At 32.3% G+C, this 26529-nt stretch overlaps 1 protein-coding gene across 2 annotated transcripts in view; it reads right to left on the bottom strand.

Moving 5' to 3' along the window:
• Positions 1-6213: 6213 nt before the first annotated feature.
• Positions 6214-26529, bottom strand: part of Hnf4g (hepatocyte nuclear factor 4 gamma) — a 127682-nt gene continuing 107366 nt past the window's right edge. For both annotated transcript variants that reach the window (XM_063257475.1, XM_003480050.3), the window contains 8 exons: positions 25175-25269; positions 22193-22299; positions 20055-20210; positions 17029-17116; positions 14383-14535; positions 14031-14267; positions 12668-12790; positions 6214-9087 (listed from right to left, as the gene is read on the bottom strand). In XM_063257475.1, the coding sequence (XP_063113545.1) occupies positions 8966-9087; positions 12668-12790; positions 14031-14267; positions 14383-14535; positions 17029-17116; positions 20055-20210; positions 22193-22299; positions 25175-25269 (1081 nt within the window). In that variant the 3' untranslated portion in view covers positions 6214-8965. The remainder of the gene's footprint in view (positions 9088-12667; positions 12791-14030; positions 14268-14382; positions 14536-17028; positions 17117-20054; positions 20211-22192; positions 22300-25174; positions 25270-26529) is intronic.

The following is a 26529-nucleotide window of genomic DNA, read 5'->3' as shown; positions in this document are numbered from 1 at the left end:
CCCAGGCCGATGAAGTGCTAATAAAACTTCAGTAGGGTTAAGCTGTACTGAAATAGTGTCTCTTGAAGCTAAGGATAAAATACTTTAGTATATTACAAGGCGGTTACTTCTGCTTTACATCTGTTAGAAATCTGAGCAGATTTTTCTCCCATCTTCACTATGAAAATCAGATAAACTCAGATTTGTGAGGGTTACTGCCTCATCACTATTGGGTTCTCTGGAAAATTTTATGTCTCAAAAAAAAAGAAGAAGAAGAAGAAAATTTTATGTCTCAGACTGATCCACTAAAAGTTTCCGGCAGTTTATTAGTTGAGTTTAGATTTTCCTCCCTACCGATGTTCCTGCAGTCTCCTCTAGTAGTATGTGGTTCCACATATTCATTGCTGTCCAGCTTTTGGGCCAAGAGTTTGCCTTGTGAACTCACTAAATTAGAAGATTGGATGAAAGCTATTGATTTTTCAGTTTGTTCGGATTTTTACTTAGATTGAAGTGATGATTCACAAGATCATTTGCTAGAGAGAAAACTAGAGGTCATTATACATTTAATTTTTTAAGTTCCATGTTACTTTTAAAATTTATTTGATAACAACCTAAATTAAAGAATTAGCATATTTTACAGCAATCAAAATGTTGTTGCAAAAACTTACATATCAGTATTTTTATACTTTATTTTTTCAAAAATAAGTCTATTAGAGTTATCACTATCTACTTCTGGTTAGGTTCTATTGCTCGTGTGAAATAACTGCAGAGATTATAGTGTATTTCTTTTGGCTTACAAATATCACTGTGTATTTTGCATTACATACTATCATAAAACTTAGCAATTTAAAAACATTTTTATAAACAAGGGCCTGGGATGTACCCATGTACAGGGCCCTCTTCAATCACTATCATCAAAACAGCAAAAACATAACTCAGGGGAAAATGTTAAGGAAAGTTTCTTTGAAATGATAACACAAGAATTGAAATGTGAGGTGTTACAATGTATTAACCATGTGATGAGTATAGGAGAAAAAAGCACAATCAAAGCCCTAAGTTCCAATAATCGACATAATGAGGATATTGACAAGGATAACGATGTTGATGAGAATGTAACATAGTGAGCAAAGTCAAATGGGAAATGATGGATATATACGATGTACATGTTTTATAGACCTTGATGGGCATGGTACACATTCTATTCTTTATAATAGTAAAACTAAAAGGAATTAAAAAGGAAAATATCACAATCATTTATATTTATTTTGACACAAAATCAAAGTGTCCAATTTTATTTTTAATTGTTTGAATTCATCATTGTAGTCCAATTGTATAATGTGCCAAAATAAATTACTGTGCTAAATAATTTTAAAACACAAGTACTTTTTTCAAAATACATTTTAAACCAACTAAAATAATTTTACTTCAAGGAATTATAAATAGAAATATAATTTAAGAAAATATCTTTATTTTTATTTTTAGTGGCTGTGAGATTTTGTGATCTATTAACTCAAGTTGCAGAAATCATTTTGTAGCTTTTCAACCGGTTTTCTGAAGAAGGCTTTTTGCATTTGGTCTTATCTAGGTCTCTCTGGGAGTCCAGAGACAGTCATAGCCCCAGAGTGAATGTCTGTGAATACTGGGCCAGATCCCAAAATCCATCAGATAAGTACATTGAGTTTTCTGTAGCTATAGAAAATTCTCAACCTATAGGAATTAGCAAGATTTTCATTTATAGCACTTTTGCAATTGCATCTGTTAATTATTTTTAGTACTTAAATGAAAAGGAGCACAGATTATTGCAGACTGTCTGGGTCTCAATATTCCACATAAACTAGTCCCTGAATTTAGTCCTTGAAGTCTTTGTACCTACCTCTTCCACGTATATCACTAATTCATGGACAAGAATTAACCTCTCCATTGTTACTACTTTTCATTTACAGCCAAGCATTTCTTGTTTAATCAAAAATGAAAATATACCTTTTAGATTATTATTATTGTTCAGAGATTCAGAAAACCTTTGCTATACAAGTACAGATACATGTGTTTCATTCAGAGTTCAATAACTATGGTATTTCTACTTATGTTTATAAGCTTTTGATCACTGAATCTTCAGGTAGTTTACGTAGTCATTGCAATGCTTAACTAGAATACAAATATATGTTTCATACTAGAACACAACATAAGCATTAATATGCAATATGTTTAAGGATACCTTGTATGTAGTCAAGTTGTGATCATTATGAAATTGTCTTCCTGTTTCAAAATGAGAAATATAGCGTAATAATTTTTAACTGTTTATTTAAACTCTTAAAATTTGTTCTATTGCATTATTTAGGTGATTCATTAGAGATAACATAGAAAAGAACATTATTTTTAAGTGATATTTTAAAGATAAACTCCTCCAAACAACTTCTAAGAATAGAAGGTTTTTGTAGATGTTAAAGTATAAACTCTAACTGTGAATTACACCTTTATTTTTAAGCTAAACTTTAAAGAAATGCAGTCGTGAAGATAATTCTGACCATGAAATATTAAATGACATTTAAGACATTATTGAGTGAACCTGTATTTTTATTAGATTTTTTAAATAGAAAAGTAATTTCAACATCTTTCTGAGTTGTTCTTAAACTGGAAATCATCTTTTGTTCCATTATTTATAGCCCGGTCCATTCTCCTGGTGTTACAAGTTGCCTCCTGGTGTGGCAAGTTTCAAGTTGTATTTCAAAATGCACTTTCCAATCTGTTGTTCCCCATGGTTGTAATTGCAATGGTTTACTCAGAATTTCCCTCAAACATCCTGTTCTGCATATCTTTGATCACTGTGTTTTGTGTATCAAAAATGTACATCACAATTCCTTTCCGTATATATAAATCCTATTGACAAGCTCACTTCAACTATTATGTCTTCTATACAACATCCTCAGTACTCATGTTATCTGTTATTAGTACCCTGAGACCTCACTGCACCTTCTATGACAGTACCTAATATTCTTCTGTTAGTGCTTACCAATTCCCAAGATTTCATGAAAAGCACATTTTATAAATTTTCTCAATTTACCTTAATAACAATGTAACTGAGGTTAGTACTCCTGTCTAAATATTATTTTGTTTTGTTTTGCTTTGTGTGAAAGATTTACTAAGAAAGAACTTACAAATGATTTACAACTCTTATATACTCGATCTCACATTTGAATCTAGGCTAAGACTAAACTCTTAATGATGCACAACAACCTTACACTTAATGCATTTTCTATTTGAAGCATTAATAACTCATCAACCTTCCCCACTACATTTCAAATTTATAGAATCTTTGCATATCTGAGCATATCTTGCTTAGCAGTTTTACAAAATAGGTATTTTTAGAGTATTAACAGTATACAGTTTTAAAATATTTATTTTGTTTTTACTCTAGAATTAACATTTTTAGAAGCATTAATTCTGTATGTTTGTAGAGAAATGGAAAAATTTTATAGGAATTCAGTAACATAATCCTTTTAACTGCTAAAATATCATTCATGTGTGTGTTTTATGATGTCATGAGAAGTTATTTTAGAATTTCCTTCTTTAATACTCAAGGCCCTGAGTTTGAACCCCAGCAGTACCAGCACCACAATAACAAAATAACTTCCTTCTTTGCACAAAGCACTTTGCCATTAGAGGAAGATCACTTTTTTCCTTAGCAACCTTATAGCTGTTCATTCTCACTTCTGCTTTCTGCTCAGTAGATAATTTACATTTATATTTCAAATGAATTTTTATATACTGATGATTTATAAATAAAATAACCAGTAAATAAATTTACTTCATTTTTGGCATTTACTGACATGATCTTAGGGCAATGAATTTTATATCATTTTCCCTAAATTATCAGTTCATTAAATCCGTGCTGCTCTATAGGTAATAAAAGACAGCTTTGTAACTCTGTTAACTATTGTGACATATATTACAAATGGATTTTTCTGTGCTGTTTCAGGAATTACACATTAAAGTTAGTATGTAGGACATTTATCAGTGGATGTTCTAAGGATTGATATCTGAAAGGAAGATGAAGGCAAATTAGGAGAAGGAATTAAATCACAATGTAGACTCAACAATGGCTCAAACACTGTCCCAATGAGATCTGAAAATGAGGCGACTTTGCTGTTTTCCTAGTTGGTGCAAGAGGTCAGGACCGGTTTGTCTCAAGCACCTTAAGGAGGCCATTTCTTTTGTTTATAAATTAAAAAGCTCTGGCTGAATAGGAGCCAGTATGTTATTCTTTAACATGCTGTTTACTGTTGGGATGCTCTTCAGAGTACATCGGGGCAGAAGATACTGGGAAAAACATCACCTTGAATGAAGACTGCAAATATATACCACTACTTCCTTCCAGTGAAAGGAACTGATCCTGATCCTCCTTTCTGATAACAGTAGAACAGAGTGTGGTTATTAGATCAATAGTCACCTCATACCTATAGCTATCTTAATACCCCTCCATTGGATATACTTTTTTTTTTTTTTTTAAGTTTGGGTAGCATTCTGTCTTCAGAATTTGTGTGCATTTTTAAGTCTAACCTGTTGAAATAAATAAAGGTAAAATAAAGAAAATAATATATACCAGTGTCTTTATATACCAAAGACACCACCTACTGCCCCACCCAATACTTAAACACAGGAGCACCTCTGGACCTCTGAGCTACTTCCTTAGTCTTCCTGACTTTAAGGGATCATGTTTTCTTTCCCAATCCATTCACACTGAGAATACAATATTCTTTGAGCTTATCATGACCATGGAGTATGAGCATTTCATTCTATTTTTCTAAATATTAGCTGCCCAAAAATAGTCCTCTAATTTTTTTGCTCTTATAGTTAGCACTGCCCTCTTTTTCCTTAACACTGAATATGTTAAATCCATTGGCACATTTTCCTTCATCAGTCTATTGTTACAACTCACTACAGGTAAAAAATTTAAATGATTTCAATACTAATTTTTTGAATCTTTTCCAAATAAGTCAATCAGATTTTGTAAAGAAGGGAAAGAAATTGGCACACACTATCAGCTTGGAATAGACAAATTGCGATATTGTCAAATTGCATTCAAGAATAATGTTATAAAAACACATTATTAATATATTCCTCGTATGTTGTTTTAAGTTACATCCATCCTGAGCCTTCTCACTTTAAGAAATTAAAATATATTGCTTTGGGACTGGGGATGTAGCTCAGTGACACAGCGCCTGCCTGGCAAGTGTGTGGTCCTGAGTTGGATACCCAAATACCAAATAAATGAACAAATAAATAAAACAAAAAAAATTATTAAAGTCTACTGTTTTTAGTTACCACTGAGATACTAAAAGTGCCTGTTTCATTTCTTTTAAAAGATGTTTTGAGATCAGATGGTAACTATTAATCTAAATGAAAATATTTTCTAAGATATTTAGGCCAGGTGCACCTAACATATGCAAGACCTTGGGTTCCATCTTTAGTGCAATATAGGGAAAAAAAGGAAAGAAGTAGCAACGATGTAGGATTATACATTTGTTAAAACCTCTTCTTTCATTGTAGGAAGTCAACAGGTAAGGTCTAAAATTTAAATACAAATTGTGGCATAAACATATTTTTAACTTGAAGAAGAAAATGATTTACAAAATAGCTGCAATATTTAAATGTTACTGCAAAAGAGCACAGGGAAGTGGGAACATTGCAAGAGCTACAGATGTTCATTCAAAACATTAAATGCAGTTTTTCTTTTTAAATGACGACATGTTACTCCATAAAAGTAAAAATATAATAAAAATGAAGCTTCACAGAAATCATAAACAAGACTGTAATGGCCCTCATCACTTAGAAATTTTATAATTAATTTTATAATTATAATTTTATAATTAAGCTTCAAGTAGAAACACAGTATACCAAGAATTAAACAGGTAGGTTAACAATATCTGCACCAAACAATTGCACAAAAATGTTTAAGCCTAATCGGTCAGATATTTTAATTACTGTGACAAAGCCAAAAAGCAAAACTTTGGTACCAAAATTACATGGGAGAGCTATATAATAAATTACACACATGAGAACTGTCCCTTCAATCAGTTTCCAACTATATGATTATTTGGAATTATGCTATTAATTTTGCTCTCTTTAAAGATCAATTTTATACTCTTTATCAATTTAATCAAATTACTATATAGATGACATGATTCATACCCCTAAAATTATAAAGTCAATTTTGAACATGAATGAAACACCCCATTTCATTAATTTTCAAAGCTTTTATTTAGAAAGTTCAGTGAAACAGATAGGTACCACAAGTTAGAAATACTTTAATCTCACTATAATTTAACATTTTAAAAAATCAACAGTGGAATTTATAAAAATAGTTTTATATTTATAAAATGAACTATTATTCTCAATAAATTATTCATTTCCATTACCTGAAAAAATTATGTGTTATATAAAAGCAACAAATTTCCTTATCAATACTTTGAAACTATGCTGAAAACATTGGATCCAGCTTTCCAGCTTTGTTGGCAGTTCAATATACAAAAATAGTATATTACAAATTCCCTGACCATAGTTACACAACATAATCATTTGTAATTATTTCTATTAAAATATTTGTTTAGTAAATATTTGGATAAATTAAAAGATTTATGAAAAATACATTTTTTCACATTTTAAAAGTATTGTTATATAGTATATGTTCTTCAAAATTCATACTGAAACCAATTTAAAGATCTTGGGAAGCAAAAACACCGGGAAGTGATCTACTCCTGAGGCTCACACAGTCATGAGGAGATTAGCGCCTCTTTGAGGGATTCCACAGATCCGCCCAGCTCCTTCCACGGTGAGGGCACTGCTAGGGAGGAAGCTGGTACAAAGGACTCTGGACCAAAGCCTGAATCTGCCAGGGCCTGGATCGTGGCATCCCAGTGCTGAGAACGGTGTGAAATGAATTTTTTATTTATAAACTTCACAGTGAACAGTATTTTGTTACAGCAGCCTGAATAGTCTTAAGTATTTTTAAGTATTTTTTTAGAAAGCAATCTCAAAAAGTAAACAAATCTGCAAAACACACTTGTATTTATAAAAAACAGAAATATGCATAAAGTAGTAAAACAAATTTTCAAAAAATAAGTTATGAAACTTTCTCTGATCTCTCTCCCTTTTCTCTTTTCTCTCTCTGTCTCCTTTCCTCTTCCCTCCCTTACTCAATGGTATATTTTATAGCACCACAAGGATGCCAACTCTTAAAGGAATATTATTGATTTTTATTAAATTTTGAATTGCTCTTGCATAAATCATTAATCCACATGAAGAGCCAGTAATTAGTTAATATTAATAAATATTTTTATTGTAGGGTAAGTGGAAATTACAAAATCATAATCCTAAAAATTTTCAAAAGCCCTGAAATAACACTTTTATTTTAATGTATTACAGATCAGAATATCTTTTTTTATTAATGTCATTGATAATTACGGAAGCAATTTTCAGTTTTCCTGTTATAGTAAATAGAGGGGAGAGGGCGCGACTTTGCTCCATGACGCAGCCCATGATTTACTCTTTTAAAATAAACTCCACTTTTAGATATCAAGTAGGTTAGGAATGCAATAAATTATATTCAGTCTAGAATGGGACATTCATTACATTTATAGGTTACTGAAATTCTGAGTTTGCTTCTGTTTTCATCTGAATTTATCTGGCTTAATTTTTATTTTTAACATATTTTTAGGGAAAAAACTTAACACAAAAACATTTTCTTACACCGCAAAATTTCAAATTCACCATTTACATGTAATATATATTACAAGTAACATGATGGATAGTGCTCAATCGTTACCAGATTGCATACATTTAAAAACCACACCATAAGTAAAAAATTCAAATGTTTCTTTCCACTCACCAAACAGACAGTCTCATTACAGAGCTGGGTTTGCACTGGATTACTCTTTAGCCATAAAAAATTCGTTATGCTCTTTAAACCCTCAAACTGAAAGTTTCTTTTATATATAAAAAAAGATATAGTAAAACTTCCCTTGCAGAATTGCTGTGAGGGTTAAATGAGGCACGTGTGTGGCAGGCAGTTAATTTGTCCCCCCAAAATGGCTATTCCAAAGCGGCACAGCTTTCATTAGCACAGGATTTCTGCTAAAAGAGTATCCTTCCTCCTCCCAATGAGCACGACGAGGAGTGTGCTCATTTCTAGTTAGTAGATAACTTTCTAGATCGTTTCAAGACAGACAAATGTCTCTTTGAATTATTCTGTGTTTTAGGGTTTTTTTTTTTTTTTTTGTTGTTGTTGTTGTTGTTGTCGTTGTAGTCTAACATGTATCCTAACCAATAAAATAAATACATTTTATTTTAGCATACACTTTCAAATATAGTTAGATTTCAAAGAGTATTCAATCATTCTTAGAATGGCATTTTATAATATTTTGAATTTAAAATAAGCATATTTAACTGCGGACCAAAGACATACTTCTTAGCCACAGAATATCTATAAGTGATTCTTCGTTTAGGAGAAGACAAAAAATAATTCTATTCTATAGCCACTGTTTTAGCTTTCCAAACTTCAAGATTATAATTTATGGAAAAATAAAACTTGGTTCATTTTATGTTAACATAGCATTTCTAATCTACTGCTCTTAGCAAAAGGGAACATTTAAATCTTCATCAAGCCACAATAAAACAATTATTTACAGATTTAAATTAATATTATGAAAGTAGTACAAAAGATTCCACAGGTTCAGCTCAGTGCAGGGCCAACTACAAACAATACACTATATAAACAATTTCAAACTCAAACATACATTGGTTGCATGTGAAAGTTTTACACTGTAGAAACAACAAACAAAATGAATACACAAACAAGAAAATAGGATACCATATTACAACAGCACCATGAAGAAACCTTGGCTAAGAGTTTGTCAAAAGTACTATCCTGAGATATTTCACGATCGACAATTTTTCACATTTAGGCAGTGCCGTTCGGAAGTAAACAGCCTCACAGTTGCTTTTGTTTGGTAAGGCCCTGATGTGAAATGACTGAAGCTTGGTTTGGAGCGATTTTGTATTGTTCCTGTCCAGAGCCTTGTGGTGGGGAAGGAAGCGGTGTTTCAGGAGTTGCTGGAAAAAAACCAGAGAATGGTATTCAATAGCAGCAGCACACCTGCCTACCTCAGTAAACCCTACACAGTGCTAATATGCATAACTGTATTTTGGAAATGTTTTTGAAAAGTTCTCCCATTTCCATTTTACAGCATTGGATTAAACCAAAAGTTCTTCATAGCACCTTTAAAAGTTAAAAGCATTTATTATCAATATTTAATTCTCTAAAACATCCAGATGTTGAAGAAAAGAATTAACAGGGTATTGTTTTTTTCAATTAGAACACAATCATGTTTGCAATCAAAATGCATACAAAATTAAAATATATTTGCCTTGGAGTTCACTAACTTGGAGATGTGTGTGTGTGTGTGTGTGTGTGTGTGTGTGTATGACCAGGGATCAAACTCACAACCTTGCTCGTGCCAGGCAGGCACTTGTGCCACTGAGCTAAATCTCTAACATAATTTGGATATATTAATGACACAAAAATTAAAGCTAACATGCTTTATAAGTGGAAATCCAAGCTATAGTCAGTAGCATATAAAATAGACTTTGCTGCTTCACAGTTATTCTATCAAAATTGAGCTTGCCTGTCCTGTCTCCTTCAACAGAAAGAACGTGCTTACATAGTTGAACGGAAAATAATTAAATATAAAAATTGAATATACACGCATTGTAGTGTTAACACTCCAATGTTTGAAATAGTATTTCTTCCTAATGTGAATTTTTATCAGATTATACTATAATCTAGGAGTTATTCTATAATTTAAAAATTGTTTAAAAATTCTTAAAATAATTCACATTTATTATCCTATATATTTAATAGAAGCAGTAGAGTGTTCACACTGTAGCCCTGTAAATCATGTAAATATTTTATTGTGATGTTTTGTTTTGTTTTGAATATTTTTTTTAAACTGGGAATCAAATACAGGGCCTTGTATTTGCCAGGCAGACTCTGAGTTACAGTTCTGGTCCCTTTTTTCACAGTTTCAAGGCTCTACATAAAACAAATTATTTTCACGTGGTCTTTCCTAATCCATTAATTTTGTATTTTTGTTAAACATAGATTAAAAATTTCTTAGGAATGTCATTTAAATGCAGTTTAATTGACAAAAAATACAAATTTGCTTTTTAGAATATTTTAGACACTTAGACTACATTTAAAATTGTTGTCTTTAGAAGAGCAAGGAAATATTTATTAAGTTTTTGTTGAATGAAAAAATTTAGACATTTTAACTCTTTAAATATTTTAAATGAGGACAAGCAAAGACAAAAGCTTTCCTTCACAGATGATTCTTATAAATATTATGTTCCAAGATGGAAAACAAATACAAAGTGTGATGATGCCATTCTTAACATATTGGGATACACAGCTACGCTTCTTTAAATACTAGAATACTAGAACTTAAACTGTAAAGGATTTTTCCACCAGCAGAGCTGCTGAATTCTCCCTCCAGCTAAAGCATACAGTGTTTAATGTGTTGTTAATATGTTTTAGCTCCCAAGTTTATGAATAACAGATTTCTAAGAGACGTAGTTCCACAGATTTCTTGGTATGGCAATTGACTCTCCTCTCTCCATTCTTAACTGTTAAATGAAAAATAACATGACTTTGCAAGTAATCTTCCCAAAGTAATGTCCTCCAAATACATTGGAGATTGCAGATGCATCATTTCCAGGATTCAGAATTGTTCTTAAGAATTTTATATTTTTCATAAACTCAGACAATTTTGTGTTTCAGACACAGTTTACCCAACGATCCACCACTGCTTATATATAAAGCAGAGCACAGTAACAGGGAGTTCTGCGGCCTCTACTTTTCCTCCCACCCACCAGTAATCAGATGATGCTCCCCCAATGGTGGCTGCATTACATTTGAATAAAACAGCACTGAAACCAGATATTAAAGACTGTGGTAAATTCAGTAGATCTTATGTATAGGCATAAAACGTAGGCAACAATAATTCAGGTGATTTACCTGGTTTTGTATTCAGAGGCAATAGATCAAAGTTAAAAATGCATTAAGTTCAGGAGTCACTACTCAGTTAATTCTAGAAATTTTTCAAACATTTTGATTCCTGAAGTAACTTAGAAAAATAGAACCAGCATTAAAGTTGGAATAATATATAGTTAATTTAAGTACTAACAATTATTAATATTTGTATGCTCTTTAGATTTCTAGAGTTTTCAAAACCAGCCCTTATTTTGGACATGCAAAAATTCCTGTTACCACTACGTAATTAAATTGCGCCACTCTTGCAAGTCTTTTCAATTTTCAATTCCCTTCATAACTCACAATTAACTGAGTAAATGCATGCACACAAACTTCTCTAGGTCCACAAACAGCTTCCTAAATAATAAATGGATTCTGTGATCTGCCAATTATCAGGTCACACCTCTCAGTCTATGCATGATTGGTCACAGACCATCTTTTAGTGTAGCTTTGTACTGATTCTTTTTCTGCTGGTGATAAATGTATGTAAAATTTTCAAAAAATATAGATCATTGAAGGAGAATTGGCCAGTAAAGGTGAAAGCACAGCAAAGCTCCATGTAAGATGTGATGGATTAGGGGCTGGGGATTTAGCTCAGTGGCATAAGCACCTGCCTTGCAAGCAGGCGGTTGTGTGTTCGATCCCCAGTACCAATAATAAAAAAAGAAAAAAAGAAAAAAAAACCGATGTGATGGATTAGGAGTAATATATAGAATATAAATGGAATCATCAAAAAAGTAGATAAGCATGGGGATATTGATGCTGCCTATGTTTGACTTTTTGAAGATGTAACTAAGAGCTTAAATAACAAAAAACTCAGTAAAGAATGTATCTCAGTGCTAGTGCCCTTGTCTGGTAGAGACAAATCCACAGGACTGATAGATAGATGTAGAAAGTAATAACCAAAATTCTTCACACTAAACAAGTTCTAAGAGATATTTCAGGACTTTGAACATACAAAGAATAAAATATTGGAAGTTGACTCAAACTGCCAAATGAGTAAAAGCCATCCAGGCACAGACATGGTGTTCATTTCCTACTAGTAGTTGGAAATTACAAACACTGTTCAAACTACTCTACAAAATTTCTATAAAATACTAGGAACTTTGCTTTTAGTGTTTTACATTGCAGTACACTAAATAATAAATGTCAGTTTCTTTTTAAGTTTCCTTATACATTTATATTCTGTAAAGAAAATTAGTCTTAATTTCTTGCCATTGTTAATGATCACAAACAATCATAACTTTCTTATCGATTTTTAGAATTCCTTTGCATGACTTTAGCTTATATAATCATTTCAGAGTTCAGTACCACCATGCAAAACTGGAACTATATGATCTTTTGTGCTCCCAAAGTTTATATATATATATATATTTTTTTTTTTTTTAAATGAAGTTCTTATACCTTCAGTTAAGGAGGCAAATTCATACCCAGGGAAAATAAATGGCTATGTGAATGTTATAATCTCCCGAAGTACAGTTCTACAAAGGAAATTCTACCCAATTTTTGCCATTTCTGGGTAATAATATATTATTTTCCCAAACTCCATTTTTTCTCAAATAGTAAAGTTTAAATATTATGTAGAAAAGTAGCTTATTTACTTACAGATCTGGTCTGTATGAACCAGTGTTGACATGGGTCCTAAAACTATGGTTTGTCCAGTTAGCGGATCTTGAGATAAATGTGGGTGCACTGGATGGTGAAGATGACTCCCATCATTGGAGGCACCTACAGAAAATAAAAAGATGATTCCATTAATGAGGAGCAGCTAGTTTATCTTGGCACAGATATTTTGGCTGACACTTTCAATACTGCTGTATTTGATAAACATTTTTTTGAGAATTAAAAATGAATTGAAAAGGACTATCATATTAAGAACAATGTCAGCTTTCACTATCCACTAAATAGATTAATTCTGCATTGTAATGTTAATATATTAATATATTATTAATATTATTAATTATTTATATTAATAAGTATAAATATAATATATTAATATATTGTATATAATATATTAATAAATATAAATATAATATATTAATAACAGACCGTGGGTGTTTTCCAAGAATCATTAGGCCTCCTGACTGTTGTTACAATGCCAAGAATTGCTTACATCAAATTTATTGTATTTAGCATCACCCTACTAGAATGACCAAACTTTATTTCAGAAGTGTATCATTAAGAACACATTTAGCACCAGTATGCTAAAAATAATACAATAACTTTACAAATAATTTAATGTATTTCAGAACTAAAACTTCCTCCTGACATTTATTACAACATCAAAAATCCTATTTTCCTATTCTATTACTTTATGTTAACCAAATTCTTGGCTATGTAACAATTTCTGTAATCTGGAAGTTTTAAAGGAATTAAGCAAATAAAAAACATAGTATTCTACAAGAAGAGACAAATATGGGAAACATATTTCTATTTTCTTTACATAGAAGGTTCTGAAAAGTGAAGTAAATGGGACTGTGTGCAGAAAAGATAGCAGAGGCTGATAAAGAATGAGGAATTGATTTAGGTATTTTTGTCGCTCTAAGTTGGATTTTGCAGATTCTTTCTTCCTTCCTTCCTTTCTTTCTTTCTTTCTCTCTTTCTTTCTCTCTCTCTCTCTCTCTCTCTCACTCTCTCTCTCTCTCTCTCTCTCTCTCTCTTCCTGTCTGTCTGTCTATCTTTCTTTCTTTTTTTCTTTCTTTCTTTTTCTTTTTTTTGTACCAGGTATTGAACCCCAATTTCGCACTTGCTTGGCAGGCACTTACACCACTGAGCTAAACTCCTAGCCTGAAGATTTTCTAAATGTAATAAATTCAATTTATTATGTCATGGCAGAAGAAGACAGGAACATTTAACAACATCATAACATGAAATAAATTTGGACAAAAGTAAACGAATAGGTCAAACTTATTTTAGGAGACATAGAATCATGCTAATCAATAACATGGCAATCCCTCAATGTACTCACCACCCAGTAACATTTCCTGAAGTAAGTTGTCTATTTTGACCATGCCGAAAAGTTTAACGAACTGTATTTGCTCGATCATTTGCCAGGTGATGCTCTGCAGCGTGGGTAGCAGGAGAAGTAGCTCGCCAAACCTCCCTCGGGAGTCGTACTGCCGGTCATTGATGTAGTCCTCCAAGCTAATCTGCACTTGGAACCTCATATTCTTAATTTTTACTGGGTCACTTAAGCCTTTTGCATCTAATAAAGGGAAAAAAGAAGTCAATCTGAAGATTGGAATATGAGAAAAATACTCTAATACAAAAACTAGTTAAATCTCATTATATAAGTTATTAATGAAGTTTTGAAAACCAACCTGGATCAAAAAACACAATTGCCTTCAAACATGCATACTCATTGTCATCAATCTGGATTTCCTGAAAGGGTCGGACAAGTTCATCGAGAACCCGATTGGCCACTCGGCTGATTTCAATTTCACAGCTATTACGATGAATAACATAGTTGTTTCCTAAAAGGAAAAAAACAGTCACTTCTGCTAAATTTTCAATTATTTAAATTTTATGCATCAGTATTTGAATGAGTCCGCTTTTGAAGGAACAGTGTTAGTATAGTTCCCAGCAGTGTTAGGTTAATCATGAGAAAAAAATTATACTTAAAGGATCAATAATGATAATAATGTGATTACAAGCATTTTAACAGCTTTGGTCATTAGTGAAAACATGAAATTACAGAGAATTGAAAGTTAACAGTTGACAAAGGAGAGTCAAAATATGCTGGTTAACTTTCCTATTTGTTATCTATTAGTTTTTTTATTAGTAAGCACAGTACAACTCCTAAAATATCTACTTTGCTCATAGGATTAAAAAGCCATCCTTTGGTGCTCCAGATCTAAGTAGTAAGAACTATTTACTCCCAGTATAAATAAGCCAAAGAGGATGATTATTTAAAAATCAGCACATATGTTCTCAAGAGTTGTCCCAGTGAATTGTAAATTCCCTGTTTTTCTTCTTTGGTTTCCTTAGCTAGAAGAGGAATAATCATTTTATAGTGCTGAATCTGATACTCAAAAACCGAATAGAGAGCTGGACCATGAAATTCTTTCTTTCTTTTTTTCTCAGACAAGGTCTTGCTATGTAATACAGGCTGGTCTTATGTAGCCCATGCTGGCCTTGAACTTGTGGTGATCCTCCTGCCTCAATCTCCAGAATGCTTATGGTGCCACCATCAAGCCTGTTGTGCAGTTCCTCATGCTATTCTAATTTAAATTTTTTTATTATTATATGATAAATAATATAATATCTTGTCAAATATAACTAAATTACTATTTTCCGATTTTAAAAACAAAAGTAACATCTCTGAATTCTACCATTTAAGGCAAAGATACCTATTTTAGGTCATATTTGACTTCTCCCAATCAATAGGTCAAAATTTTGGTCTCAGACAATACCATTATTAGGAAGTGATGGAACTTTTAGAAGGAAGAGCTTGGTGGATAACAGTGAAGTCACTGGGGGGTGGCACTGAGGTGGGCATTAGGACAAACCCTGGATTCTTCACTCTTTCTCTATCTCTCTTTACCATAAGGCGAAGAAACCCTGGCCATGCACTCCTGCTCTATGCTACTTGAAGCCTACAGCAACAGGACCAAGCTCTCTGAAACCAAAATCCAAAGAAATCCTTTCCTTCTTTTAAATTAATATCCAAGATACTTTTGTCAGAGTCATGAAAAGTTAATAAACAAGAATCTTCAGGGTAATACCTCATTACCCTGAATAGTTGTATCTATTCAATGTGACTTTACTCTTGTCTCTAGCTATATTGAGGTGTTTTAGACAAAAACAATGTACCTAGTTAAAAGAATATAATGTGATATTTATACATGCATATGCATATACATATACATAGGCAAATGATAACCAATAAGCTAAAAAACATTGGATCACTTCACATTATTACTTGATTTTGAGTTATATTCTTTCTTAGGAAAAATTAGCTTACCTAATTATTCAAGGCAAAATAATTTAGAATGGGACAGCAGACACTTTGTTTTCTAGGCTATACTGTATTCAGATCCATAATGAACAAACAGCACTTGAAATATCTACTAAAATTGCAAAAGAAAATGTATTTCATAAAGTTTTAGGGCATAACCTCTGCAGTCACATTATGTGCTTTAGAATCCTGACTCTTCTTTCCTAGCTTTGCGCTCATAGGTAACTTGTCTGTTTCCATTTCTTCACCTGCAAATAGCTGCACAGAATAGCTCTTAGATCAGTGATTAACAGTCTTTAATATATTGTGCTGCACTCGTTCATATTTGGAGCCAAAATATTTACCACATGAAAATATAAAATAAAAAATTCAGCCATGATTTTGTATAAGCCAGAAAGAGGTAAAACTGACAGTGTTGGAAGAATCTCAACACTCACAGCCTAATCTTATGAGTTAAGTAGAGTGGGGAGCAGAACAATTAATGACTAACAAAACTTTGTCTTGAAGCTTTTTCTGTTCTTCAAGTACCTTCCTATTTTTTCAAGCACATGTGTCTATCAAAATGCTTCAGACATTGCCACCAATTTGTTACCTGATTATTTTCAGTATATTATAGATAATGAGATTATAGAGAATAAGCATAGTCCTGAAAAGTGTCTAATAATTATTATACAGACACAAAAGAGTATAAATCCATGTTTGTCCTTAGAGGTGGTCATTTAAGTCACTAATTCCTTATCCTGGTAAGATTTAGGCATCACTCAATATGTTTACTGAATAACATCTTCTTTCATTTTTAAAGCCTGATGTTTTCCAATCATCTCATGCACTGTGAATTTATATGTAATAAAAGTATGGAAAATTAGGGCTGAGTGAGGACAGAATCAATTAAATCAAAGCCATGAAGCAATAGAACTATAAATGCTTGGTACATACAGAATATAGTTTATAGTTTATCTTAAGGATAAAATATACGTGATTTCTTCTTAAATGAAAAAAAAAATCTTACCCAAAAGCAAAATATCTTTATACATCATGGATCTCTTTGTAGCTCCAAGCAGTAAGTGTTCTCCTGCATGAGCTCTTAACAGGGCCACCTTAATGAAAAATTCCAAGTTTAACAATTAATTATAAAATGTAATGATTAAAAGACAGCATAATATAACTCTGATTGCCTTGCAGTGTTCTTTAAGCCTGAGATGTTTTTATTATATTTTTGTTGCAAACTAATATTCACAGATCGTTGACTTTATAAGTTTTCTAGAATTCTATTTTCATTTGCTGAAAATTTGCTTATGAAAATCCCTAAAAATATCTAACAAATCAGTAGTGGGGCATTATACAAACCATACAGCAGCTAAATATTTTTGAGGAAAACAACATCAAGTAGACTAGATTTCAAATCCAGCAGACTGGCCAACTTCTACTTATTTAATGCTGGTTAAATAGACCACTGTGTTTGGAAATCATCTGTGTTTGTTTTTCTCTGTAGAATGGAATAATGATTTAAAAAATCTCCAATAATACTCATATCACTAAGTAAAATATGTGCAATAAATTGAATTATAAAAAAAGCAAGAACTTGTAGTGAGAAAAGCATAGAGGTCTGGATTCAGTCACTTTCCAGATCGAGCCTCTGACCGCAGTAAACTCTTTCACTGATCTGCACTTGACACTTGGTTGCACTCTGGGCATCGCCACTAGGAAGCAGAGGAAGTATTTCAAATCCAAATTACCAGAATACTACTTCTCTGAGGTCTTCATCACCTTAGAAAATGGTACCATCATCCGAGGTGCTTGCTGACATTCAAACAGGAATCAAACCCTAGTTTTGCTTTTCAAAAAATAGGCCAAATCAACCCAGAGATACTCATGTTCTTTCTACTCTGCCTGCTGACCTCGGTCCAGGCCTTGGTCAGGTTTCAGCTGCCACACCAACACACTCAGACATGTATTTCTGTTTCCTGAGTGCTCCATTCTAACTCATTTCTATCAGAGATTTGAAGGTGCTATATTTAGAAACAGTAATCATTTAATATCTGTGCTGAAAACTCATCAGTGACCTTAGATTATCCTTAGAGGAAAACCCAGGCTCCTTAGGAGAAGTCAGGTGGTTCAATGCTCTGTCTCCTATACTCCACCCCCATTCCCCTGGCTGTATCTATCAGCACTTCTTGTTCACATTGCTCCTGCTTGACTCAGAACCTTGAACATGTTGTTTTATACCCAGAATGCTTTGGCTTTTCTTGGAATGGTGGCCCTTGCCATTTAGGTCTCAGCAAACATCTTCAGTTCCCATGACAAAGTAGCTCTTGCCATTCCCTCTCCATTCATTCTACGGCATCCTACTCCATATTATAGCATTTTATAGAACTTATCCCCACCTAGGTTTGACTTACTCATAATTTACATATTTTTATTGTCTGTCTCTCCCACATAGAACACCAACTTTATGAGATAGTGAAGCAATCTGCATTTTTACTACAGAAGAGACACAGTTCCTAAAACTGAACAGTAGCCTCCTAATAAATGCTCCCTTGATGAATTTATGGAATGAATATAACTGTATAGAGTTCATTTTTAGAAACTATAAAGTAGAAATAACAGCTATACCACCGGGCTTCTGAGAGTTTAAATAAAGCACTGCAATGACAATGCATCTGAAACCTAATTCCCCAGTGCCTTACTCCTAGTGAACATGTGCCATTTCCTGGCTAATAATATCATACTTTTAATAGTAACTATTAGTCAGCAAGTGAAAATTTTTTTGACTAGTTACTAGATTTCGGTTTCCCAATATTTAAAAGGTCTGGACATGTAAGTCAGCAACTTTTAAGGAAGAATGATAATAAAAATATAAAACTGATAAATACCACAGCCCTACTTATATTGCTTAGATCGAGACTGGTAGGTTTTAGCAATTTAGCATTATTCACTATGGCATGACCTTCTGGGCCAAGCTATCTTTATGACATGTCAATAACTGTGACTCATTCCAGGAAGGCAGTTACACAACAGTTTAAAAATAATTTCAGATTTCAGATTTTTTTTCCCTGTCACCAGGTGAAATGTTTTCTTAGAAATACAAATGCTAAAATTATAGGATGAATTTTTGGTTATGTAGTTTTCCCTACTTTGATGTTTGCATACTTATGCCCTTTCCTTTCCTCTTTGATTGTTCCTTTGTTTCAGTGTATTCCTGATGAAGCATTGATCTGAGAGTATATAAATATGCACTGAGTGTCATATTTATGTTGGTGTATTCTTTCATTATGAGAGAAATGGAAATATACAAATTACTTTCACTTATAAAAGTTTTATACTACTTAGTAAAAATAGTTCAACAAATAATCTAATCTTCACAGACTAATTAGAAAATTCAGGTTCCCAATTAACAATTAAATATATTAATTTACATATAAAATATAAAACTATATGTATTAGAGAAAGATGAGTATATATGAATTCTATTTCTCTGTAGAATTCTGATCAGGGTTCTATAGACATTTTTGCATATTCATATTTTTCATATAATGAGTGTCAAGATACAAATGATAGCATGGCAGGCAAAAATTTTGTCAGTTCCATCAGCTGCCCACAGTGACAACACATCCTATTTGGATTTGACTAAGAGTATCCAGGTATTTCTGAAGAAATTTACAGGGCATGTTCTTACACACCAAGCACAGCTTTCACTTCCCAGCAGCTTATTCTTCCAATAACTTGTCTCATAATGGTAACTTACAATCCATTTTCCTCCCCTACTTAAGCTTCTCTATCTCTTTGAGGGAAGAACAGTGTCTTGATCAACACTTGTCCAATCAATAAGTTTGCTACAGCCCTGATACACAAGTCAGGCAGTAGTACCTCTTGACAGAACAAGAAAGCGGAATAAGAAAGCCTAATCCTTTCTCATAAGTATTGCATTCCTTGACTGTTACAGTGCATATATTACAAATAAAATTCAAAGAGCATAAAAACCTAGGGAAGTTCAGAAAACATTTTTAAATTAATCATGATTTCATCAGCTTATACCTGGTCATCCAGCGGTAACTCACAGAAAGCAGGAATGTACTTGGCCCATTCCACCAGGACTAAGAGCTGCTGCTTCATAGACTCACAGACATCACCAATGCTTGCAATTTTCTTCACGTTTATGTCAGTACTTGCCCCGGGACTGGAGACTGAGATCTAGTAAAAGATCATTATACTAATTCATTATTTAAAATAACACATGGCCGACATTCTCTAGTTACTGTATGATTGTTTTACATAACCCTATTGAAACAGACACTTATTATCCTCACCTTATCTTGAAATACATAACATAATTTTGTTTTGTGTTATTTGTTTTAGTTTTGCAGTCTGGGAATTGAACCCAGAATTTCATGAATACTAGGCAAATGCTCTACCTTTGAACTAGACTTCCAGGCGTATATTAGACATTTTTAATTTAAGAAACAAAATACCTATCAGTTTATAAGACACTCAGTGCATAGCACCATGACCTAGAAGCTGTCTTATTTCAAAAGCTAAATAAATAAAGAAGTTACCAAAACTTATGAGACTTATAATTTACAATGGTTACATAAAAAGATAACGAGTATCCACATGAAATATGTATCATGATCTTATCCTTAACTTAAAAATTACATTTACACAGGAATTATACAAAGGCATGTTTATGAAATCACAGCAACTCAAGAAGCTGAAACAGGAGAGTCAAACTTTAGAGGCTAAGCTACTTAGTGAGCATATGCTAGTTAGTTCACGGTGAAACCACGAGTTCAAGCACCGTACCCACTACCGTCAAAATAAAAAGATATTGGTATTTCAATTGAGAAGTCCATTTTCAATTTGTTAACATTTGTGAAGAAAACATTCATCCAGTGAATATAGTTTACCAAGTAGGGAAAAAAGATTTAGATGAGACGTCAGAATTATTTATGCTATCAAATTAAGTGGAAGCCCATCAAAATAAAATTAAGAAATGAATCCTTGACTCAGCAATGTTTGAAGACTTTAGCATATACACTTCAAACTGTTTTTACTATTAAACTTAATAACAATGTAGTGGCATTTATAAAAAGCAGTGAAATACAACAATCAGAGGGCAACATGGTACATACATTTCTTATCACCATCCCCAAATCAGTCACCCAGAGCAAAACACATCTGCATGCAATTGTTCAAGCAGTACCAGTGCAAACCTTTCTCGTCAGTGCACTCAGAGGAATCAGTAGTATAATGATCTTAACTATATATGTTGTGTTTTGAAATTTTGTTTTATTTTTTCTCTTTGAAATAAAAATGAATTTGAAAAAAAAGTAGTGAAAAAGTGAGTCTCTTTAAAACTGTTTTGTGAATTTAACTTTTGAACATGTCTGCCTGTGTATGTGTCTTTATGTGCACCCAGATATTTCCTCATAGTTTGCCTTTAAACCACTTGCTAAATGCTTTATTGGACCATCAAGTAATCTTCAAGTAATAATGATAATGGGGATATTAACTTCATCATATTACTCTGGTGCAATCAAAAAGGAAAAGAGTCTGTCTCTATAGGACTTGATTGCTTACCTATTTCATAATTTTAAAATAAACTTTCTTAAGCAGTTTCTTTCTTTATTGAATTATGAAGTGCTTTATTTTTACCTCTGTAACTAATGACTTTAAACTTTAAACCTGATACTTTAGAAATTTAAAATAATAGAGTTGCATTTCACTGTATTTTCTAAATCCTGGCTCTTCATTTGAATATCTGCTTGCAAAGTAGATGCCAATGTGACTCCTGGAGTCCAGAAATCTTTTTGAAGAATTTGATGATATTTCTCAAGCAGGCTCCCCAAAAGTTGTAACAGTTAACATGATAGATCAACCAACAAAGTGGTCCCCCAACACGATAATTTTTTTAAGTTTTTTTAATCAGTCTTTTGAGTAAACTCTTTGTTCAAATATTTGAAACTATAATTTATTTCATTTTTAATTAAAGAATGAGATCATATCCCAGAAAAATCACAGTTAAAAGTCTCACTGATATGTTCAAATTAGCATTCAACTTGTGTAGATGTACTTTAATAGTGAGCACTAATTTCAGTGGGTTGACTTTATTTTAGCATTATGAATAGAGACATTTGATTCTGTTGGAAGGAAACTGGATGCTCGTGAGTCAGTACCTGCCGAGACCGAATTTCAGCTTGTGCCAGCGTGTTAATGGAGGGAATGTTGCTGCCATCAAATGTGCTTCTTCTGGTGCTAATTCGGTCACGTTCATTTTGAACAGCTAAAGGGGAAACCACAGTGTTTACTGGTTAGAGCTCTTCAATATATAGCATGATACACAGTTTAATGTTTAAGAAAAGTTACAAAAAATAAGAAATGATATTTCTAAAATATTTGGGTAATAGATACTTAATAATGAAGATCTTTTTATCCTGTACTATCCAAAGTAGGGAAAGCCAGGCTTGGCAACAGAATTCATTAGAGATTAGCATTTGGGACTTCACGAATGTGTGTGGAGTATACATTCAAAGTGTTAAGTCAGTGAGTTCTGCCATGTTGCACTTTCAATAGATTGGCTTTTTATTCTCTCAAAGGTAATAACAGTATATGATAACTAGAAGAAGACCATTGCCTATGAGATTGACCAGGTCAAAGATAAAGTGTATTTACTACTGGAAGATATGAGTCATAGAATTTGAAACTCTTATTTTCTTTTTCCAGTAAAACACTACCAAAATGGAAAGCAATTTTTTAAATTTTGAGGTAGTGTTAAGATGGCAATATTATAATCACTAATGAAACATTGCCCTTGGGACAGTTTATAGGCATTAATAAAAAATGTTGTACCAGTCTGAGTTATCTCCTGAGGAGATCAAAGTTCAAGCATTAACTATTTGGTAAGAGAAAGACGTTCCTCATACTATATTATACGAAAGGTCTCTAACGATGGCTAGATATGGCTCCTCACTATTCTGAAAAGAAGAAATAATGCATTTCTCCAAATATCTTATTGATAGCTACATTTTTTAACAAAAAGAAGCCTGAGAAGGGAAGCTTATAACATATATTGGTATAAATATATGCTTATATAAACAATAATAGAGTTAATATCAAAGCTAAATTTCAAAACTTGTGATATGTATTAATGATCTTGTATTAACTGAAGAGAAGGAAATCAAGGCCTGTAGCCCTTAAATTATTTAGGTTAACTCTCTCTTCTGTTCTGCTGGGAAAACAAAGAATTAAGCTCTCAAATTTTTTCTACAATTACCGTTTTATTAAAGAAATGCATCAGGTTGTATGCTAAAGGTATGTAAAAGAGACCAAAAAATCACAATTCAGGATCAACTTCCTTAAGTTAGAGGAAAAAATACTGGTCTTTTTGCCTTTAAAAAAGAGTAAGTAGTCTTTAAGGCTGAATGAATCATTAATATTTTATTTCATAATCACACTTACTGGTAGCTTACTTTTCTGTAAGCATAAATTGTTATTGATTTTCAACCTAAACTGACTCATTTGGAAATGTACATGCAGAGATAATCAGTAAGATGTTTGCTATGATTTTATAAATTTCATTACATAATCAATCTAGAAAAATACTAAAATATATTGTGAACATTGGTATCATTTTCATTGTTTTCAATTTTTCTGTAAATTTTGTGCATTCATTTCTTTTTAACTAATTTCTACTTTATGTTATTACTGTAAAGAAGAGAAATAGCTGGAAGTGGTGGTGCACACCTAGAATCTCAGCACTTAGAATGCTGAAACAGGAGGATTGCCATGCGTTCAAGATTAAGACCAGCTTGACCTACAAAGGAAATTTTATCTCAAAATACATACATACATTCATACATACAGAAGAGAAATATGTCAATTTTGAAACTCAAAACTTGATTTTGTAATCTACTTTTAAAAATTAACATACTGTCTCATGAACAGTTAAAGGAAACTTCTCACTATTTTCAGAAGCACTATTTTACCACTGTAAAAGTCAGAAAAGAAATATAAGATTGTGATTTTTTTATGTGTATGTGAAGGCAGTGGGTAGGGGTCAAGTCAAAGTGCCTAAACACAACTGACAAAGTTTATTAACATTGTAAGTACCAAATACAGCTTCAGAACATCAAAGTTGACATTTCTGAAATTAAAAAACTGTTCAATTTTGTGAACATAACTTTTTGGTGTTCTCTTTAAAGCCTGGTGATATGAGAAAGTTAATAGAAATTTTATAATTTTAAAATAAAGACAAAGAAAAACATCAACAAAGTTCAAGATAGATTTGATATACTTTATTCTTCTGTGATGTAATGATTTAATTTTTAAAATCTGAGATAGTTATAAAAATATATCTTTGTGTATGATAGACTCAGTGTTATAGCAAAGCTGAGAGGCATGAAACCTTGCTGCTCATATACCTGCCAAATGTTTAAGATGTTGAGCCGGGCATTTAGCTCAGTGGCATAAGTGCCTGGCTGGCAAGTATGAGGTTGTGAGCTTGATCCTCAGTCTGCTCCTAAAAAAATGTGTTTAATTAACTGCATTTAGAATATAAAAAAACATAATCAGATTGTTTAAGACATTCAGAATGATATTAATATACACTGAAGTCATATATACAATCTATTATCTGTGTCTCTGCATAGAATATAAACTCCTTGGGTTGGAGGGTAGAATTGGTTGTCTATTGTGTTCAGTACTAAAGCTTCAACACCTGCAGCAGTGTTTAGAAAATGAGAGTGTTTAATAATTATCTGTTAAATGGATAAATGCATTAAAAAGTAAATGTTTAGTTAATGTTGATAAAAGTGAATAAATGCGCTCAATTGTTCTAAAAATAAAAATGTGTTTAAAATATAATTACAATTTCAATCTATTGACAGAGTTTGCCATTAATCTTTTGAACAAGACATTACAATGTTATTTGTAGCAATAATTTTGTCGCCCACAAGAGCATGATGGTGAAAGGAATGGTGTTAGCAACCAGAAAGCACAGCTGAATAACCTTGGCTAAATTCTTTAACTCAAGAAATGTGTTAGTAGTTTCCACATATATAAAGAAACAGGAAAATTCACACAAAAAGTAATTGTGATTAAAGAGAATGTGTATGTTTATCATTTTTATCAATAATGGTAATTATCATTATCATCATTACCTTCTTTTTTCATTCCTGCTCTAAAACATTTTCTTAATCGACAGTATCTACATTGATTCCTTTTGTCCTTGTCAACAACACACTGACGACTGAATCTATAACATCAAACAAAGATATGTTAGCTTACAGAAAGATATTATTTACCCAAATGTCAAGCACAGACTAAACAACTTGAAAGTATTCAAATTTGAGTTAATTGAAAGAATGCTTAAAAGCAATTAACTAAGAATTTTTACTCTCAATATCAGTGTATACATTCAAATACAGTCTTCACCTCTCTCCTAGTCTTTATAATAAAGTAAAACTGAATGACTAGTATATTGTTTTGGCCAATATACGTTATAATCCCTAACATGAATCACAAAAGTCAAACCTAATTTTAAAATCTTTGGCATATAAATTCTAGTTGCTTATTGCTAAATGATTTCAGTGTTGAAAAATATAGTTAAATTTCAGTTCCCTGTACTTTCAAGCTATTTTTCTTTTTATACATTATTCTATTCATTTCAAAGACCTTTCATCTGATTGAAATTTACTCTAAATACCAAATTATATATTAAAAAACCATTGAAAACCCACACTGAGCATGTCATTTCTGCATAATGATACATCATTTTATATGCATTTCAATGACTATAGATAGGAAAAATAATTATGTGTTAGTGAAGATATGGAACAAACAGCCCTCATGTACTGCTCATCAAAGTATTAAGTGATATTTTTGTTTTGGAATAAAGTTTTGGCATTTCCCAAAAGGGAGAACACCCATATGACTCAGTTATTCCATGCTTGGTTTATACCCAAGAAATAAAAACATATGCCTATAGCAGTGTGACACACAACAGTCAAAAAAGTAAAGCAATAAACAAATGTGGTCAGCCTGCACAAGGAAATATGACTATTTATCAATAAATAGCAATGAAGTACTGATACATGGTACCACATGTATGAACCTTTGGAAGAGATTCTACTCTAAATAAAGAATGCCAGACTCCAAAATCCATATGTTGCATGATTTCATTTACATAAAATATCGTTGAAAGGCAAATCTTTATAATTATATAGTAACTTAGTAGTTGCCTCATGTTACTGAAGAGAATTGGATCAACTAGGGAAGACTACTAAAAGCTTTTTTTTTTTTTATCAGTACCGGAGACTGAACTCAGGACCGTGCGCTTGCAAGGCAGGTGTTATGCCACTGAGCTAAATCCCCTGAATGCTTTCTTACAAGATGATACAATTACTTCAAATTGATTTCAGAGATGATTGAACAACTCCAAATAGGCTAAAAAGCTGCATTATATATTGAGAATTTTACAGTCTGTGGAACTGATTCCGATCCTCAGATTAACCAT

This window comes from Cavia porcellus, unplaced genomic scaffold (genome assembly GCF_034190915.1).
Source record: "Cavia porcellus strain 051 isolate PalLab524CR breed Dunkin Hartley unplaced genomic scaffold, mCavPor4.1 scaffold_10, whole genome shotgun sequence".
NCBI lineage: Eukaryota > Metazoa > Chordata > Mammalia > Rodentia > Caviidae > Cavia > Cavia porcellus.
This window is presented reverse-complemented; position numbering and strand designations above follow the sequence as displayed.